At 45.7% G+C, this 19,307-nt stretch overlaps 1 protein-coding gene across 1 annotated transcript; it reads right to left on the bottom strand.

Moving 5' to 3' along the window:
- Positions 1–680: 680 nt before the first annotated feature.
- Positions 681–14,707, bottom strand: TNFSF15 (TNF superfamily member 15). The gene is made up of 4 exons (XM_009557070.2): positions 14,061–14,707; positions 6,393–6,444; positions 5,738–5,785; positions 681–2,851 (listed from the first exon to the last, which is right to left on the bottom strand). Exons 1-4 carry the CDS (start codon positions 14,256–14,258, stop codon positions 2,430–2,432), a joined length of 720 nt encoding a protein of 239 aa, XP_009555365.1. The 5' UTR covers positions 14,259–14,707; the 3' UTR covers positions 681–2,429.
- Positions 14,708–19,307: the final 4,600 nt, after the last annotated feature.

Raw genomic sequence — 19,307 nt, 5'->3', positions numbered from 1 at the left:
AATCCTCCCATCTCAGCCAGTTTCAGCTTAAAAGAAAAGGTGAAGGAAACATAGGAGTAACGACTCAAAGATGGAAGCAAATCTAGCTAATAAAGACATAAAGAGGATGTTTTGGCCAAGAGTGTTTGCACTTTCTAACAGGATTATTACCTTTGCTTTCTGTCATTCTAACCTATTGCCAGAGGCAAGTTTTCTCTGCACGCTGGGACAATTGTAAGAGAGAAGCTGCATGTAGAAAATCAGATTTGGATAAAGATGTGTCCTTATACCTAATGGACAGGGCAAGAAGGCAGGAAGGTGCCTGTGAGAGAAAGGGATCAAGGGGACAGATGAGATGTGGACATGGGAAAAAGAAGGACAAGTCAAAGAAAAGGTGGGAAGCCAAACTGTAATGAGGTTTTGATGCAGGGACATTGGCAAGGTCTCCTAGAAATACAGTGTTGTATAGTGAACCAGCACACAATGACTAGATTCAAGGAAAATCTGAAACCAAGACAGAAGTCCACTGAGGAAAGAAAGCAGGGCATGATGGCAATCTCCTAGCTTTTGCTATGTTTCTAATGCTGCTTCAGTGCAGAAAAAATAGGGAAGGACTGAGACTATAAGACCCAGGCACTGCAGAATGGGGAAGAGTGGCCAAAAAGCATTCTTTTCTGAGATAGAAGACATGGAAGACTTGCTAGGTTTAAGTTAGGTTTAATGCGGAAGAGACAGAGATCTTGGTGTTGCCCGGATCTCCCACCTCCTGCTCTGCTCTACTCCTCCCTTCATGGCCAATCTGCCTTGGCCTTTTTCTGGGCTCTGACTTCTCCTTGCCCGACCAAGTAGATCTTTACATAGCAATAAATTGTCTCCTGCTAGGAAGAGGCTCACTGTGGACAAAGCAGGCTAGTCTCATCATTGGTTGGGCTGGAATATCAAACACGGTCTTTTGTAGCTAGGCTGTCTCCACCAGAGGACTTCTTTGTCCACTTGAGCTCTTCAGCTATAATCCTTCACCCTCAGTGCTACAGTCCCTGACACTTACAGTGTCAATCAGGCACTTAGAGCAATCAGGCCTTGCTGTGACTTCTGGCCAAGAAGTGGAAACTGGAGGAAATCCAGTGAGGTGAGGCAGGAAAGAGAAGAAGTTGCAAAGAGTTAAGCCTGATTGTTGAGAATGGCTGGGTGGTAGGTGCTCAGGTGTGAGACCTCCTCGCAGTAAGAATGTAAAGTCCGAATCTACAAGAACATGACTTGAGTCATTGTTAGTGATGTATTTAAAGAATCATAGAAACACAGAATGTCCTGAGTTGGAAGGGACCCACAAGGACCCTTGAGTCCAACTCCTGTCCCTGCACAGGACAACCCCAAAATTCACATCATATTGTGTTGGCCAAATGCTTCTGGAATTATCAGGCTTGGAGCCATGACTGCTTTCCAGGGGAGCTGTTCCAGGGCTCCACTACCCTGTGGGTGAAGAACCTTTCCCTAGAAAGCACCAAGATTTCTTTAGTTGCACTTGCTTTGTATTAAACCTAATGGAAACCAACATATTGCAGAGATTTTTCTCTCAAAATTTCAGTGGTTGGTTTAAAAAAGGGTGGAAAATTTTGCTGTATCTCTCTCTCTGCCTTGTCTTTTCTGATTTTCTTATGTTAGGGCCTGGCTGGGAGATTCCACTTGCATGTTGAAACAGAAAGTGTTTGCCTGCATTCCCTAGAAATTGTTTATGAAGTTTCGAGGTTGCACAGTGACTCAGAGAACTGTAAACAATTCCTTGGGGAAAAAAATTTCAAGTGGCTTCTGCAAAACACAAGATATAATGTTAATCTACTTTACAGGGAAGTTGAAAGGGCTTAATTAAGCAGTTAATGATTAATCTGATCTTGATGTTAGTGTAAAGTACTGAGCAAATCTATTTGTAAGGAAATGGAGAAAAGTTATTATATTTTAGAACCAAGAATCTGAAGCAGGGTCATGCAAACCTAAACTGGAAGTGCTGGAAAAAGTTCAAAACACCTTTTTGAGTTGAGGAAATTGGGTGCTGGAGGTAGAATTGGTGATGTAGCACAGCTGCATTATTCAATATTCCCACCCACAGCCATAAACTGTTCTTCCCTAGCTTATAAAGTTTTGAAGAGCTCTCAGTTTTTGCTTTCAAAAATATTTTTTCCCTCCAATTTGAATTTCATCTTTCTGTTTTTTTTTTTTTTGGTTTTGCCTTTTTTTCCTTTGGTTTGTTTTTTTGTTGTTTGTTTCAATTCAGCCTGTGGTTTTAGCTTTCCCTACCCCTTAATTTAAGGCTGCAGGGAACCGCAGGGCAGTGACAGTAGAGAAAGAGGAGAACAGCACAGAGATCGCACCCTGACGCACACCCACAAAGCCAAGATCCAGCGAGGTCACACCAGGACCCTGAAGGGACTCCCCCACCAGCTGCTGCCAAGGACCTACAGTAAAAACGCACCGAAGAAGGTTTTATGCTCCTTGGTGTAATCCACCAGCCTGATGTCACTAACGTTGACCATGAGCTTGTCTCCTACTTCTAAGGAGACTACGGCGCCCAGATAAATGGGCTGGAACCAGTTGTTTCCCTTTTCATTGAGGGTCTTTATGCCGGTCAGCAGCTGGGTGGGCTCAGGGTAACTGTCAGTGACTTTGGTGATGATCTCGGTGACAGAATTTGTTTTACTTTCGGTGGTCCCTCGGAAAGTGACCTGAGCGTAGACGTAGTAGTCTCCAGACACAGGTATCACCAGTGCGCTGCTGGAATAACTCAGGTTGTTCTTGGTGAAGGCCAAGCCTCGCTTGTCTTCCCACTGCAGAATGGGCAGATGGTTTCCCATGGTGTTGACGAGATCTTGTCTCTTCACTGTGCGAGGAAGAAGAAAAGACAAGTTAGTTTGCTGAAGCCAGGTATATGCAACTGAATGTAAATCAAGATCTCCACCCCAAAGGGGAAACAATTTAAATAGGGCAATCAAAACACTAGGGCAGAAATGTTCTTATTTCACAGCTTGAAAATGGAGGTGAATTGGCTGCAGGCCAACTGTCCAGTGATAGTTTTGGAGGTTGTCCATAGATGTCTAGGTCTGAACAACTAGGAGTGAAAACCAAGGATACTTTTGGAGGATCTCAGCCAGTGCAGCTTGCCTGAAGGAACGTGCTGTGAATGGGTGTGTTGGTTTGGGGCCAGATCTCAAACAATGACAATGTCATCTAAAGGCTGAGTCTCATGGTGCTGTGGAGCAATGAAGGGTAAAGCCATCTGTAGGTCTGGGGTGCGATCTTACTTATTTAGAGTAAAATCCTTGTCCTTGAGCAAAACCAGTGCTAGGGCAATTGTACATAAGGGTACCATGCCTGAACCTAGTGGTTTGGGGTAGCAGTAAAAAAAACTAAAGCATCATTTTCTTCAGTAGTGGTGGACTGGAATTATGTCTCTTAGACACTGCTGCGCATATGAAAGTTTCACAATGATCAGCATGAACCTTTACCAAGCACTGAGCCACCCAAACTCCTCCTCCTGCCAAGTTGCCTCTGAAGGATAGAATCATGGAGTAGTTTGGATTGGAGGGGACCTTAAAGATCATCTATGGTTTGTTAACCCTTAGGACAAGCATTTCTTCCTAAGTGTTGGAAATGACATCCTTTTTAGTAGAGTTGCCTTTGGTTTACCAAGGTCAATTGATTTTACCAAAAACTCAGAAGACCCCATCGTGCTTCAAGAGACCCAAATTCAAGCAACATGTTGTATTCGACATCATTTTTATCTTCATTTTTTTTCAAAAAGCTTTGCTAGAACAAAACACTAAGCTTGGTGTTAGTCTTAGCTTTCCTCCAAGGTTTTTCCCAGTCTTGTGGTCAGCTGGTTACAAGCAGAGCTCTAATCCAGAGCCCAAGGTTAACCTGATCCAGGCTGAGGATGCTCCTCAGGCTGCAGGGGAAGAAACAGGGAACTGCTGCTCTATTCCCTTCACCCCTCCTCTACCAGCTGAATCTTTCTTGCACAACAGCCAGGAGAATAAGCCCTACCACTTACCCATTTTTCTGCAGAGCAGAAAAAAGAGTTTTCTCTGCTCTTTACTGACTGTCACATAAAATGATTGTGTTATCACAGCAGCTGAGGCATTGAAAAGGAAGAGGATAAAAACTATTAAGATCCTGCTAGGTGTTAGAATGAACCTGGAAAGTTGTTACATGCTAAGAAAGTCTGAGGTGACGGATTTCTAGGAAATGAGATCTTCCTAATGAGCTTGAGTTAATGTTTAAAGTTGATTTTGATTGAGTATTTGGGGAAGGGGTGTGTGTGCGTGAGCAGGGAGTCAAACAACATGCAGGGCAGGGAAAGCTTTGAAATTCTTTTGGCAATGACTATTAGGTTTATACTGGGTGAAATGAAATTCAGAAAAACTAATTTGCTCAGCTCCCAGTAGCATCCGTTTCCCTCTCTTTTCTAGCAATAAATAATCTATAAGGAACTAAGAAGGTGTTAGGACTGCAATTTCTTGCATATTCTTGGACTAGAACAACACAACAAGGGCTTTTTTTTCAGCCTACCTCTTTGTACCAAATCTTTCTGATCTTTCCACAGGAGACCAAGTACATGAGGAGAATTTCTGAGTGTTAACAATATATAGAGATTGTGATAGCAAACCCCACTAACTTATAGCTACATCATAAGGACAATGAGTCCTGGAGCCCATGGAGCTTTGCCTGATGCAGAGAGAGGGGAATAAAAGAAAATGAAAGTACTTATTGTCTGCCTTCAACCTTCTCTACCTCTTGGGTGTCTAGGACCTGGTCTGAGTCCTGGTAAAAACTAAAGCAGCATTTGGTTTGCTCTAAGGTTTATAAGAGCTTGGAGTACATAATCCCCCTCAGAGTTTGGTTGGTAGCAGACAAAATCTTTTTTGACATGGGAAGTGTCAGAGTATTTCCAGAAAATGTCCTGGGCTCTTTTCCATTTTCTGAACGTGAGAGGAATATTGAAGAGAAGTTGCATGGGAAATACTCCTTTCTTTGTACAATGACGCATTTAAAATGTCAATGACACTCAATTCTTCAATTTTTTTTGGAACTAAAAGGCATCTCAAATGAAGTACATGATTTCATAACTTCTAGAATTAGGCAACTCTAAGTTCTACCGCAATGACCTCCATGTTAGGATAAAGCTCACTCTATTGATGCTATTTTCAAGTTAATTAATTTTCCCCATGCTTTCAATACCGGTCAAGAGTAAAAATGCATTTTCAAGTGCCTTTGAATACAGTGCCGTATTTCTAGCAGCAAGTGAACTTCATACTGATCATTTACTTATTACTATAACTATAGAGCTATACTTTCTGAAAAATATGGCTATTATGCTGACCCGTGAAGTAAATAAAATCTGCTTTTAGTAAGGCATTAATTGCTACAGTTCCTTCAACATTCTTATCCACTATAAATTTTTGGCATCCCTTCCATGTGAAATTACTTCTCCTTTCCCCAAATCCCTTTTGGTTTAGTCCCTTGCTGTAGAGTTCCTCTTGCTTGGCAGCTTTTGGGTTCATTTTGTGGCACATTGCTGAACTTGTAGGGTTTCTGCAAACACGGGCTGCGGTAAATCTGTCATGGTCAACAAGGCAAAGCTGATGATTATTTTCCCCATGTTTCCTGCCACACTCGATTGTATTGGCTCCATATTAACTGAGATTGTTGCACTGCTCTATCTGCTGTCATACCCATGGGAAACACTTCATTTTTGAACACTCATTACCTGTCAGGTGTGCTCTTGGCTTTTCTGCGCTTGAAAGCATATCTGTACCTGGGGGGAAACAAGGAAAAGAAGTATGTAAGGATGCTTACTGCTATTCAAGACAATGATATGTGAGCGATGATGCCAACGAGGAATAGTGTGCATCGTTTCCATTTCTGCATGTGTTTGAGTCAGGAGTTATTTGTTGTCATTGTTTATTGACTCTGTTGAAGCAATAAAATCCGTTTGCGAATGCCCAAGCTTGTCAGACAGGGCACATCATGGTGGTGTCTTAAAGTGCTGGAGGGTGAATGGAGGTGTGGTTTGGCATGCGTGGGCTCTCAAATCCACGCTTTTGCATGTTTAGGGATTTATACTGATCTCAGAAAGCTGCTGAGGAGGTCTGTGCATGCACTAGAAAGAGCAAGCTTGCACAGCCCTGGAGTTAGAAATGCTCGCACTAACGCTTGCCTCAGTTGGTTCCCTGCATCTTGTCACCCAGATTTGTCTCTGCCCCAGCTTTTTGACTTAGGATGGATTTGGGTATGAGATCAGAGGGCAGGTAGGGAGGTGTCTGGCAGCAGGGAGGTGTCTGGCAGCAGGGCGCTGCAGAAGTGATTGCAAATACTCTGTAAACAAAGAGGTTCAGGACGGGGGAAAGAATTGGCAAACCTACCAGAAGCTGCTGCCCGTTGCTTCAGAAAGCGAGAGGTCCTCTCTTCTGTGACCTGCAGGAGAGGTTTGCATGCAGTTAGCTCAAGGCTCTGGGGCGTACAGTACTTCCGCAGAGGGCTTGGTTTTCACTGTCCCAGAAAATGGAATATCCTACAGTAATAATATCAACCTCAGCTAGAGTTTTTATGTCAAAGGACAAGCCCTGACAGGGTTTTGCTTCATTACAAGGGTTTTCTGTTGTTTGTTTGACCTGCCTGAGTCTCGAAAAGAAGCCAGGGATAGCACTTAGGATCCTGTGGTGGTGAAGTTAAACTCCAGTCTTGTTCAGAGGCTGGGCAAGTCCTTGGCATAACTGAGGGAGGATGCAGAGTGGCCGGTGTGTATTAGCCATCCCTAACCCTCCTTTGTGACAGTGCCTCCATCCAGCACTGCTGGAGATCCTCTGCTGCTTCGAGATGATCCTGCCCCTCAATTTGTGCAGAGCAAACAGAGCAAAGTGAATGATTCTTCCCTATTTCAGGACTCAGCAGGTCTGAGCCTTTGCAGGTCATCAGTGAATTGATAATGCCAGCGAACAGACAAACTGAGGTGTATGAGCTACAGAGCTACCATTTCATCTCCCTTTCTTTTTGCATCTGTGTTATTTCAGACAGTTAGTCTGTTGCTTGGGTCCATCTTGAATTTGGGGTTGCCTTACTGGAAGATGGGAGGGAGCTGAGCAGGTCAGAAATTGTAGCTGGCGGACAGTGAGTTCTGGCTTGATGACTTTCCTCCAAGGGAAGGCAAGGTGATGCGTCTTTGCTTGCCTCTTATGTTTTGTTCTAGAGCTGAACACCAGCGCTTATAACACATCTCTGTGCCAACATGTCTTTGCATGGCCCTGGGCCGTGCCAAGCTGTTCTGATGTTTAGATCAAGCAGTTCAAAGAGAAGCTGCTGTCTGCCTGCCACACACCTACGTCTATTTAATGGCTTGTCATTCTGAATGACACTTGGGCATGGCCAGAGGATTCTTGTCCTCCTACAGCAGCCTGCAAAGTACCATGGGTCCTAACTGGAGGATGCTGTGGGATGCTGACTGGATCTGACCTCCCTGGGGTGTGAGGAGCATCTTTTATGTTTTCCTCAGGGTTCTAAGCCACCAATGTAGTTGCAGAAAGCAGACAAACTGGGTTATGTGGCCAGCTCAGGGCTGACTATCAGGGCTGTCGAGAACCTCTTTTGCACAAGGTTTGTCAGAAGTAAGTTGGTGTGGTATGGTGTGTTCTATAGACAGCTACAATAAATATATTGAAGAGACTAAACTCTGAAGAGCTGGCAGCTAAGGATTTGATGCACGTTGCTTAATAAACAGGCTGAAATGGTATTAACACATGGAAGCTGAAGCTCTCTCATGGTGGTTGCCTCACGCAACTTCAGATACTGGAAGAGAAGTAGGAAATAGTAGCTGGGGGAGGGAGAGTGTGTGTGGAGGAGTCAGGCTGCCTGGCTTAGGGGACTGCTAGGTGCTCCAGTAAGCCCAAAGATATGATTCTATGATATTTTAGTGTTACTAACAGTAAACATCAGTGTGTTCCCGTGGAAAACCATCATTTCTAAAATAGTGGCTCCAACGTGTTGGAAAAAAAAAAATGGAGAAGCAAAACTGCAGGAAAAATTCTTCCTTTTTGTCCCTTCCCCACCTGCACACACATAGATAGCTCAGCCACGGGAGTCTGCCTCTCTGCAGGCAATGCCATCTCGAAAAGAAGGTGGTGTGAGAGCTCAGCGTGTGGCTGACAGAGAGGGATGGTGTTGCACTGTCAGCGAGATGTCTGAGCCCTCATTAAGACTGATAACTTTCTCCAAGGCCTCATCTGCTTGCTGTGATGTCTAAACATGACTGTACTTTGGATGTGACGCAGAGTTACAGCCAGGTGGATTTGTCCTTCCCCTGGTGGGAAGCACCAGATCCATGTGGAGGATTTCCCTCCCACACTGTCCCTTGCTTTTAGCCAGATGTATATGCATGCGAGTATATTTTACATCATTGTTTATGTGACACTTCCTACGTATTTATCAAGTGACATATTTTGTAACGATACTGAGTACTGCAATGAACTACAAATGAATCTCAAACCTACATTTAATCCTGTAACTTCAGTGAGACTGTTTACATATTTAAAGCCTAACTTCTCCTAAAGTACTTCATAGAAACTCAGATGTTCTGGTACAAACAGAGGTGATGGGAAAGTGGGAAGGATAGCAAGGAGAATTATAAAATGTAACAAAATGGTTTTGACTACAGATCATAGAATCATAGAATAGTTTCGGTTGGAAGGGACCTTAAAGAGTATCCAGTTCCAACCCCTGCCATGGGCAGGGACACCTCCCAGTGGATCAGGCTGCCCAAGGCCCATCCAACCTGGCCTTGAACATCTCCAGGGATGGGGCAGCCACAGCTTCCCTGGGTGTGGGAAGGGCCTCACCACTCTCATGGTGAATAAATTCTTCCTTATGTCCAGTCTAAATCTGCTCCTCTCCAGTTTATACCCATTGCCCCTCGTCCTATCACCACAAGTCTTAGTAAACAGTCCCTCTCCAGTTTTCTTGTAGCCTCTTTGGGTACTGGAAGGTCACTATAAGGTCTCCTGGGAGCCTTCTCTTCTCCAGGCTGAACAACCCCAACTTTCTCAGCCTGTCCTCGGATAGGAGGTGCTCCAGCCCTCGGATCATCCTTGTAGTCTCCTCTGGACCCATTCTAATAGTTCCATATCCTCCTTATGTTGAGGATTCCAGAACTGGGCACAATGCTCCAGATGAGGTCTCACAAGAGAGGAATAGAGGGGCGGAATCACCTCCCTGGTGAAGTACTGGGAAGAAGCTTTATATGTAATCTAATTTGTTTCCAAAGAAGGCCAGATGGAAACTGAGGTGCGGGATCTGCGTTCATAGATACTAAAGGGCAGTGTGGTGCCCTTTAGAGGCAGGCACACAAGGAGCAGAGTCTGCAAGGTGTGAAATTATTGTCTTGCTTGGTAAAGGTAGGAGGCTTTTTTCAATTGTGCTGTTTAACAAGGATGCAAATCTATAACCTATTGTAGATATTTTAGCACTAGTCAGTGCTACCTAATGGCCAGGTATTAGTAATATTTGTCCTGAATAGGCACAGATGTTGTACGTAGATGGTGCAGATGAGGTGGTGAGAGAGCTAAGCAGTATGAGGCAATAGAGAGATCAATTATGCAATTGGTGTTTTTCTCTCTTTTCCTTTCTTACTTAGCTGTTATTCTGAAAAATTCACAGCAGGGCTTCAGTTTTCCCTTTGGTTATTGTGGATAGTCTGTAACAAGCACTGAGGGATGCTGAAAATCCCACAATATAGCTGACGTGCTATCTTGGATAGCTGAAGACTTACCCTGAAGACTGTGGTATGCAAAACACTTCTGTATTTCTTTCATACCAAGAGTGTCCAAAAGCCCCACTGCATTTATTTCCACACACCACTAGAGCCAAAAAGAAAGGCTGAACATCCCCTGTTCACATGCTTTGCCTCTTGCACCTCCAGGAAGGGCCAGAGATATCAGATGGAAAACTGCATGGGAAAAGCAGTTTGGCACTACAGGCAGAGAGATTAATAAGCAAAATTACTCCAGCACCTCCATCCACTCCATTTTTAGCACAGGCTCTTTTACAGGCAAGGGCTCTGCAGTACATACATCCACAGTTCTGCTAGTTCCAGACAGGCTGTGTGGTCAGGGCTAGACATTTTTGGTAGGGGTCTGCCCTGTGCCAGTAAAAACTGGCCTCAGTGGAAGTATTTAGGCTGGATTATAGTGCACAGTTTAAGCACGTACACAGGACATGTGCTACCTGGCCTCTTTGCCTGTGAGAACCACATGTACTAAGCAGCAATCTCCAATCAGGAGTTTTACTGCTGCTGGCTTTTGGAAGGGGAATCCCACACACCAGGGCCTAGGTGCAATGTTCCCAGGCATTTCTGCATCCCTACAGATCAGGAACCCATTTCAGGTTTCCTTTCCCATTTGGGCTGGCCAAGGTTCTGGCTCTGCATGTTCTAGCAGTCTGTATTGAAGCTTTGCTGCTAGCTTCCTGGCTTCATCCTTTTGGGTAGGATCCAGGTGGAGCTGCTAGGACTTCCAAGCTCCTCCTGTACTGTAGCAGTTCCCATCTCCATCACAAAGCTGACAGGGCACACAGGTCCAAGTGCAATCCTTTGGATAGGTTTCAGAATTTCCCTTTATGGTGTTTATGGCCTAGCCATGCCAAAGATGCCATGAAAATAAGCCCAGGAACCAACATCTCCAGGCCACAGGACTTGATGCTCTGCTGTATTGGGCTAGCTGAGTGGGTTGCTAACGTAGCCAGACGTGCTCTTCTGACTGCTGTGCCATTCCCTTGGTAAATTTGCACACACATACTGAAACTTGGCTCTGTTTTTGGGGAAGGATGTGCAGCACTCTTGGCCATCCTCTGGAAGAGCTCCACTAGAGCCCTTTATAGATTTCCCGCTAATAACACAAGCCATGTGTTATTGCCTAAAGAACCCTAGTTCCTCACCTTCCTCTGCCTTGAAGCACAAAAGAAAGTGATTTCTAATTCCAAAAGGGAAACAGAGTAGTGAGCCTGGAAGATGTCCAGGGAAATCATCATCAGACTTGAATTATTCACACAAGACACGTTACACCATGAGAGAGGGAGAACGGATGGTTTACACATGTTGCTCCAATGACATAATTTGCCCTGCTTTTTCCTGGCAGGAACATTTCCAGAGGAAAAGGTCAGTTTGCGTCCCTTCAGAGGCAGAATGTGACACCACGTGTACGCAGAAGGAGAGGTTAACAAACTGCCTCACCCCGCAGGCAAATTGAAGAGGCACACCCCTCTTGCATAATCCTTCCCCAGCTGCCCTTCTCCTCCTCTTTGCTCCAGGAAGGACAGGCTCAGGAATTTACTACATCTGCTTCTCACCTGCTTAGCTGCCAAGTCCCTCCTCCCTCCCAGGGCTGTCCCCAGTGTGTGAGAAGTTGATGATCTGGCATGTGTGAGCTGAGCTCTGGTCCTGGGGCAACGAGACAACTCCTCCCGTGGGCTTGCTGGTGAAAGGGTCAGCAAGTGAATACGTACTTGGGGCAATCTTGGGTCTGCCCACTTGCTCCCAATATGCCAAGGGAATCCGTGCCCCAAAACTAGGGCCACAGAGAGCTCTGGCGCATGCATCTTGTTGCAAAATAATCCTGATACAGGCTATCATTTCATAGATTCATAGACTAATTTGGGTTGGAAGGGACCTTAAAGATCATCTAGTTCAAATCCCCCTGCCATGGGCAGGGACACCTCCCACTGGATCAGGCTGCCCAAGGCCCATCCAACCTGGCCTTGAACACCTCCATGCCACAGCTTCCCTGGGCAACATGTTCCAGGGCCTCACCACTCTCAGAGTGAAGAAATTCTTCCTTATATCTAGTCTAAATCTGCCCCTCTCCAGTTTATATCCATTTCCCCACGTCCTATCACTACAAGCCTTTGTGAACAGTCCCTCTCCAGCTTTCTTGTAGCCCTTCAGGTACTGGAAGGTCACTGTAATGTCCCCTCAAAGCCTTCTCTTCTCCTGAACAACAACTGGCTGAAAGTTTGGGCACATGAGGAAGGCAGCCTTTAGCAATCCAGTTCCAGCACTTTGAATGCAGAAGGAAATGCAAAAAGATGTTTTCCCAAGAGTCTTTATGCCCAGAAATGTTCCAATGGACTGAACGAGCCTACAGCACTGCTGAGCGGCAGAAGTGAGCGCCTGAGCTCAGCCCAGGACATGACTCTTTGGAGTACTAACAGAAAGCTACACCAGCACTCATCTGTGCTCTGTTGCAGGACAACACTGGCGACAGAGTCAGTCACCAGCAGAGTGAATGAAGTATTCAAAAAATGCAAGATTCAGCTGAACTGTAGCTGGGCGCTCCACCCACCCGGCTTGGCACGGAGGCAGCGGGCAGCCCGCCAGCCCAATGATTTCTCTCTTCCTCACTGGGACTCACAGAGGCTGTAAGTCAAGTAATCACCTCATTACATCATTGTGGGAGTACTATGCTCTAATATTTCAGTGCACATGCTCGGAAATACACACTAGTGTAGCCCACACTAGAGCAAATCTAATGGCTTACATTTTGCTTTTCCTCTTAAGAATCCAAGCCCACTCATGAAAATACTTTTCTCTGCTAACTCTGCCAACAGGATCAATAGCCGGGAAGACACTAGTCTGCTCAAACAAACTAACATTTTATTATTATTTCACTCTAAGATTGTTTTGAGAACTGAACTCTGTACAATCTCATGGACACCAACAAAGAACAATGCAGCCAAGACTGTCAAAAGAGCCTCTTCACTCCATGCGCACCTGCTCTAGCTGGTCAAAATAGCACTAGCAGGGTCAGCACGGTAACATGCACTTTCACGTGTGCAAGAAATCCACGGATTTAACTGCCTGAGATATTGTACAAGGCTATTTGAATTCCTTTCAGCTGTATATGAAGGTATAACCACATAACAGAGAGGATGCTGAACGCAGAAGATGCCGCACCCAGAAGGCCAGCATCACTTGTGTATGGCTTGGGGTTAAATCAGGGCTAGCATGCCTTTGGGCAGCCAATAGTGTGCATGCACACAGACGTGGGTACAGCTCTCACACTCTAAACATCTATAGGCTAAATGTGTGCAAGGTTAACAATCTGCCTTCAAGGCCACTTACTACCACTGCTTTCTTTTGCTCTTTCGAAGCGAACATGTAACAAGCCGGCTAAATAGTTGGGAAATTTCAGACTTAAAGCTGAAATTAAAACCTTAATTCTTCAGACCTATATGCATATCTGCATCTTTCTAGCATGGGGCAGTCCTGCTGAATTTGTAACCTACAGTGAAAACAGGCATTTGCAGTCTGGCACAAGGAGTGGGATGGCATAGAAGGGCACTAGAAGCAGTCACACCAAGAAGCTTGTATTGCAAAGTGATTTTAGCTGTCTGTCGAAGGAGAAGAGCTGAGCAGATACCTGGATCTAGGGAAAGTTTTGATGAGGACTAAAAAAAATGGGATGCAAAATTTAGAGTCAGATCTCATAATCATCCCAAATGGTATCTCTGCAAGAATTTGCATTAATAATATATGAGAGATGTAGCTGTCTGCCCCATGATGGATGATTGGTACTGACCCACCAACATCAGCAGTGTGGTCAGCAGATATTTGCTGAAACAGGACACTGGGAGGGTAAGTCTCAGAGTTAACCCAAAAGAAAGGAGAAATATGAGCCATAGTGACAAAATCTGTGTTAAATCAGTGGATAAACACTGGTTTCCATCAACAAGCTATTTTTCTTAAGCATTTCCTGTGGCATATCCATAAAAGTTTTAAAGAGGAGCGTCGTACTGTGACCATAGTGAAATTAAGACCGGGGAACAGAAACCGTTACTTAAAAAGGCCGAACAATAATAAGATTTATTCCAGGCAGATTTGCTTTGCGTAAGGAAGAAAGAATGCAACAATAAGTTTCTCGCATTCCCTTAAACATGAGAAACTCATAAAAAGAATGAAAAAAGCAAACAAATACAACCCTGGAGATGAGGGATGCAGAACTCTCTTCCGCGCAAAGTGGCAGGACAGAAATCGGCTGTCAGTTCCTTACCTGGCCGGCGCAGGAGCTGGGGGCTCTGAGGTTCCCAACGAGCAGATAGGCAGTGAGTAGTGCCAGGACCAGCACCGAGAGCAGGCACAGCACCACTGCACATCGTATCCTCCTCAAATCCCCTTTGAGGTGCATCCTGGAAACTTGGTTGGTCCCAAGAGCTGTCTCCTCCAGGGTTATCTCGGTGATGCGTTCCATGCCGGTACCTGATGTGTAAGCTGCTGCTGTTCCTGGATGGGAACTGGCAAGGGCAAAATCTCTTCTTGTGTCTGCCCTGCATAGAGACCCCCATTAAATAAGAGCTGTCCCGAGTGTGGGAAGTCACCGACACACACACACACCCTCCCTCCCAAGGAATGCACCGCCTACAATAGAAACCTAGCTCAGGGAAAGAGCACCGCAGCTCCCGAGCTCCCTAGGGTGCCTGCTGCTGCCTCTGTCTGGCTTTTTTTCCCTTTGCTGTGCAGAAGGAAGCTAGGAAAGTCCCAGTGGGTGGAACCAGGATAAACCCTGCTGCTGGGCTGGATAAGCTTGAAAGCTTTTCTGCGTGGCAAAGGGAACGTGAAACCAATGGGAGTGAAAGTGAGAAGCAGGGAAAGAATGAGAGCAAGCAGCAGAGACGAGCGGGTGGCGTGTGGTGCCCCAGAGCCCAGCAGTTTCAGCAGAGCCCAGAGAGAAAAGGGAAGTCTTTTAGGGAAGGTGAGGGTATCGCAAATGACCCCGAAGAAGGGGTCTGATTCACTGAAACGTTGCTTCATTCCTACATTTTAGCAGAATTCACAGCAGGCTGCAGGTTGCTCAATCTTTTGCAGCAAAGAGTATGGGGATCAGGCCTAAAGCAAGGTGGTTGTTAGCTGCTGTGGGGTTTATCTTCTCTGAACTTGCTTTTATTGTGCTTTCACGGGAGCCTGTTATCATTACCTGGAAAAGCTGTGACTCCCTATTCCACTTGGGAAGAATTTATGTAATCTTACATTATTGATAGCTGTTACCTCTGATTAAAAGGACCTTCTACCCATTGACAACACAAGAGCTGCTCACTTATAAGAAATGAGCTCAGACGGCAGCTGAGGTCCACCTGGAAGAGGTTCCCTTCTCCCTGCCACACAGCAGCAGCCCACCTTCCATCCACTGGCATTGGCAGGGTTTAGGCAGCGCTTGGATGGAGCCATCAGTGGAGAAGTTGCCATGTAGACTTATCCAGATTGTTGAAATTGGGATTTTTTTTTCCTGGGAAAACACGGTTCTCATCAAAACTGAAACTTTCTTTCATTTATACATGCACACACACTGATGTGCAGAAACTTCTTCTTTTTCCCTGGGAAGAGAAACAGGGTGGAAAGTTACTTAATTTTTATTGAGAGAGCAACAAGCTTTGGATTCCCCCGCCTCCCCATGAGAACTAGTTCAGATTTGTGTTATTACAAAATAATGTCAAAGAAAGAATAGTATTTTCTCAGGTCCCAGTCTGTCTGCAGCTCCCACCTCCCAACAAAAATTCAGCTGGCGCTTGTGACTTGTGTGTTGATGGCACTGCTAGAAATCTTCCTATTACAGTAGTCTGATTCAGCTCTTGATACACCAGAAAGGAAAAGTCTTGTTCTGAGCAGGATGTATAATTTCCTGAGTGAGAATGACAGGCTGTCAGCTGTGGGACCGGGGATTCATGCCAGCAGACTGGTCAGGGAAAGAGATTGACTGATAGTTGGTTGATGAGAAGCTTGATGTGAGCCGGCAACGAGTGCTTGCAGCCCAGAAGACCAACCGTGTCCTGGGCTGCATAAAAAGCAGCGTGGCCAGCAGGGTGAGGAGGGGATTCTGCCCCTCTATTCCTCTCTTGGGAGACCTCATCTGGAGTACTGTGTCCAGTTCTAGAATCCTCAACGTAACAAGCAGATGGAACTGTTAGAACAGGTCCAGAGAAAGCTACAGAGATGATCCGAGGGCTGGAGCACCTCCCATATGAGAACAGGCTGAGAGAGTTGGGGTTGTTCAGGCTGGAGAAGAGAAGGCTCCCAGGAGATCTTATAGTGACCTTCCAGTACCTGAAGGGGCTACAAGAAAGCTGGGGAGGGGCTGTTCACAAAGGCTTGTGGTGATAGGACGAGGGGCAATGGGTATAAACTGGAGAGGGGCAGATTTAGACTGGACATAAGGGAGAATTTCTTCATGACAAGAGTGGTGAGGCCCTGGCCCAGGCTGCCCAGGGAAGTTGTGGCTGCCCCATCCCTGGAGGTGTTCAAGGCCAGGTTGGATGGGCCTTGGGCAGCCTGATCCAGTGGGATGTTGGATCCATGGCAGGGGTGTTGGAACTGGATAATCTTTAAGGTCCCTTCCAACACAAATTCTATGATTCTAATTTTGAAAACAAAAAGTAGTAAAACTCAGTATGGTTTAGGGAGACGGGGCAAGTCAGCTGGTAAAGAACCAGAAGACGTGTGCTCCAATCTGAGCCAAGCCACGTAATTCCTTTGTGACCTTACACTAGAGACCGAATTTGTTTCCATCTTTAATTTATTGTTTGTTTTCCTTCAGGCTGTAAAACCTTGAGTACAAGGACTGCTCCCTGATTTTACAGCACTAATTCCAGGGCAGGCGGCCTCATTTATTATAAATTTGAAAACCAGAATGGGTGGGAAGGTGCTGCTAAGATGACGAGAAAGAGAACTCCTATTTCTGTGGAACTGCTGCGTAGAGATGTGATTTTTTTTCCTGCTGCCTGTGGTCCCAGTTACTTATTCTAGGACAGAATACTAAAAAACTGAAATTGATATCGAAGTCATCAGTGTCAAAGTTAATTTTCTGGGATTTATTTTCTTTATTTTCCAAGGAATTCCAGCAGAGCCACATCTGAGTTAAAACAGCTCCTATAAGCTTTTATTGGCTTGAGACTTTTGCAGCGGTGCATGACCTGAAAACTTTGGGTTTGAAGAGGAGGAATAGCTGGAGCCTTGGAGAGCAAGGATTGGGCTCCTAAGATGAAATAGGAACAGGTTCATGGTCTGCAACTGGCTCATAAAGTCAAGCTGTGAATTTGTTCTTAAAAATCCCCCGAAAGGAAGGAGAAATTCCGGAGCATAAATGCATCTGGCACATGGTGTGCCTTTTATTTGCCAAGAGGTGAGTTGCCCAAGACGGCTCAGCCAAGACAGCTTTAGACCAGCCAGAATAAACCCACATCTGCAAATCTCTTTTGCCAGAGCTGGGTTCCTGCTGCCTGGCCACCCTTGGCTGTACCACCCTGCACGTGTGCTCCTGCCTGGAGTGTTTCCCATCCATTCCCTGGCTGTAGGACAGGGAATTGGTGACCTTCAGGGACCATGACAGTCTCATTTTTGCTATGGAGGGAGCTGAGCCTGTGCAGGCAGTGTGGGCAGGGGCAGTCCTGCTTGGCTGCTGCCATGGTGCTCTTCACATTTCTCCTGCTGCTCCCTGTTTGCCCCCAGCTGAGTTTTCAGCCTGGACTGCTGGGTAAATTCTCCTGCTCAGTCAGACATGTCCCAGCCTGTGATTCTTGACTAGTCTCTACCAATTAGAGAAATCTACAGGGTTTGTCAATACAGCTTTAGAGAGGGGAGATGTTTTACTGCAGAATTAAATAATGAGACTTAGAGATCTTCTTTAAAGAGAAGAAGTGCTTAAAAGGAATTAGGCATCCATGAGAGGAGAAAGAAACAGCTTGGCACTGGGACATGTCACCTCTGTTTTGCTGAGTTTCCTCTTCTTTCTGTAGTGCTTTTTGTTCTTTCTGCATGCTGGTACATGATATGTATGAGGACCTTTTTTCTAAGGACAAATAAACTGAATCATCCACGTAGCAAGGATCAAGCAGTATACACAAGGATGGTGTTGCAGGTATTTTTGCCTTCATCATGGAAGATACTTAGCATATTGCATCTTTATTCATTCCTTGTCTACATTGGGTAATGGCAGTGTTAGTTTTTAAGCTTGCAGTGACCACGGAGAGAGAGTAGTTGAGCATTCAGAGACCATTTCACACATTTTCTAAGAGTCTTCAAAGTGCTACTTTTTCAGTGTGTTCAGAATGGTTAATATTTTATCTGCACCATTTCCAGCTAAATCCTGGGAAATTCTGCTTAGAAAAACAAAGCACTGAGCATCCTTCAGCTGAGAGGAGACGGAGAATCAGCACATAATATTTGTTCCTCTTGATCTTGTCATATCCTTGCCGCTTGGTGATTCACTAGGTTGTCTGATGTCTCCCACCGGAGACATTGTGTGTACAGAGATGCAGTATGAATAGGCTTGAGCGGGTGCTGAGCATTCTCAGCACCAGTCATGACTTCCCAGGTTGGCATTTCATCCATCCCTCTTGCTGCTGCTGCCTTGATGCCTTGGCTCTTGGTTGCTGACATGTACTCCATGGTCATTCCCCCATTGTGCTTTGCTGTGAGCATCCTGCATCTGGCACTTGGCTCATTGCGGCTGAGCATTGGGGCTGCATGGGGAGCAGTGGGCAACACCTGCTTCTGCCAACCCATGGCCAAAGCCGGGGAAGGGGAAAAGTGAAAGCAGGCAGTGCTATCGGTGTGGAAATTTCTACTACACCAAAATTGATGTGTGAGCATCCAATAAGCTCAAGCGCTGCTGGTTGTGGGGCTTCTCAGGTCAGTCAGTACTCTGACATGACTCCTGACCATCAATAAGCAGAAGTAGGACCTAACCGGTCGCTATTGTGAAATGTTACCCAGTTAGACAGGGTTTGTCACCAGATGGGAGATGGGAACCAGCTCCTAGATCTGCCTTTTGCCAGGATATGACATATGATGCAAAGGAGTGGGAGGGTGCAGGATGGCTCTCCACCTTCAGCGTCTCTGTCCCTGTCATGACCTCCCACCTCTCTGCTGCTGTAATCATCTTTCTGCTCTATGGCATGTCCTCTAAGCACATTTCCCTCCCCCGCACATTAAGTGAGATGATCAGCTGGGCGGTACCTACATGGTGTCAGAAGCTGCTGGAATGTCATGGCCCAAGGGGATGCTGCCTCTGTGGCCTTGGCTCCAGCCCATGGCTGCAGGATTGGAGATGAGCCATGCCAGGACTCTGGGAGAGCCCTCCAGGACAAATCCTGGTCTGTCTCCTTGTGTATGCAAACCACTTTGTTTCTCAGCATGACATAGGCAGCCTGGGATTTATTGAATTTAAAGTGGTTGCACTGGGCAGCATATTTGTTGCTGTGCTGAACTGCTTCACCTCTTACTGCTGCTGCCAAGGGATTTTTTTCCA

The sequence above is a fragment of the Cuculus canorus genome, chromosome 19, assembly GCF_017976375.1.
Source record: "Cuculus canorus isolate bCucCan1 chromosome 19, bCucCan1.pri, whole genome shotgun sequence".
NCBI lineage: Eukaryota > Metazoa > Chordata > Aves > Cuculiformes > Cuculidae > Cuculus > Cuculus canorus.
The sequence above is the reverse complement of the archived record's forward strand: the minus strand, read 5'-3'. Positions and strand labels throughout refer to the sequence as shown.

Excerpts from the sequence above, each read along its gene's own strand:
- TNFSF15 (XM_009557070.2), bottom strand. The coding sequence starts at position 14,258 with ATGGAACGCATCACCGAGATAACCCTGGAGGAGACAGCTCTTGGGACC. Across the intron at positions 6,445-14,060 it reads CCAGCTCCTGCGCCGGCCAG|GTCACAGAAGAGAGGACCTC; the intron begins GTAAGGAACTGA and ends CCTCTCCTGCAG. Across the intron at positions 2,852-5,737 it reads GCCAAGAGCACACCTGACAG|TGAAGAGACAAGATCTCGTC; the intron begins GTAATGAGTGTT and ends TTCCTCGCACAG.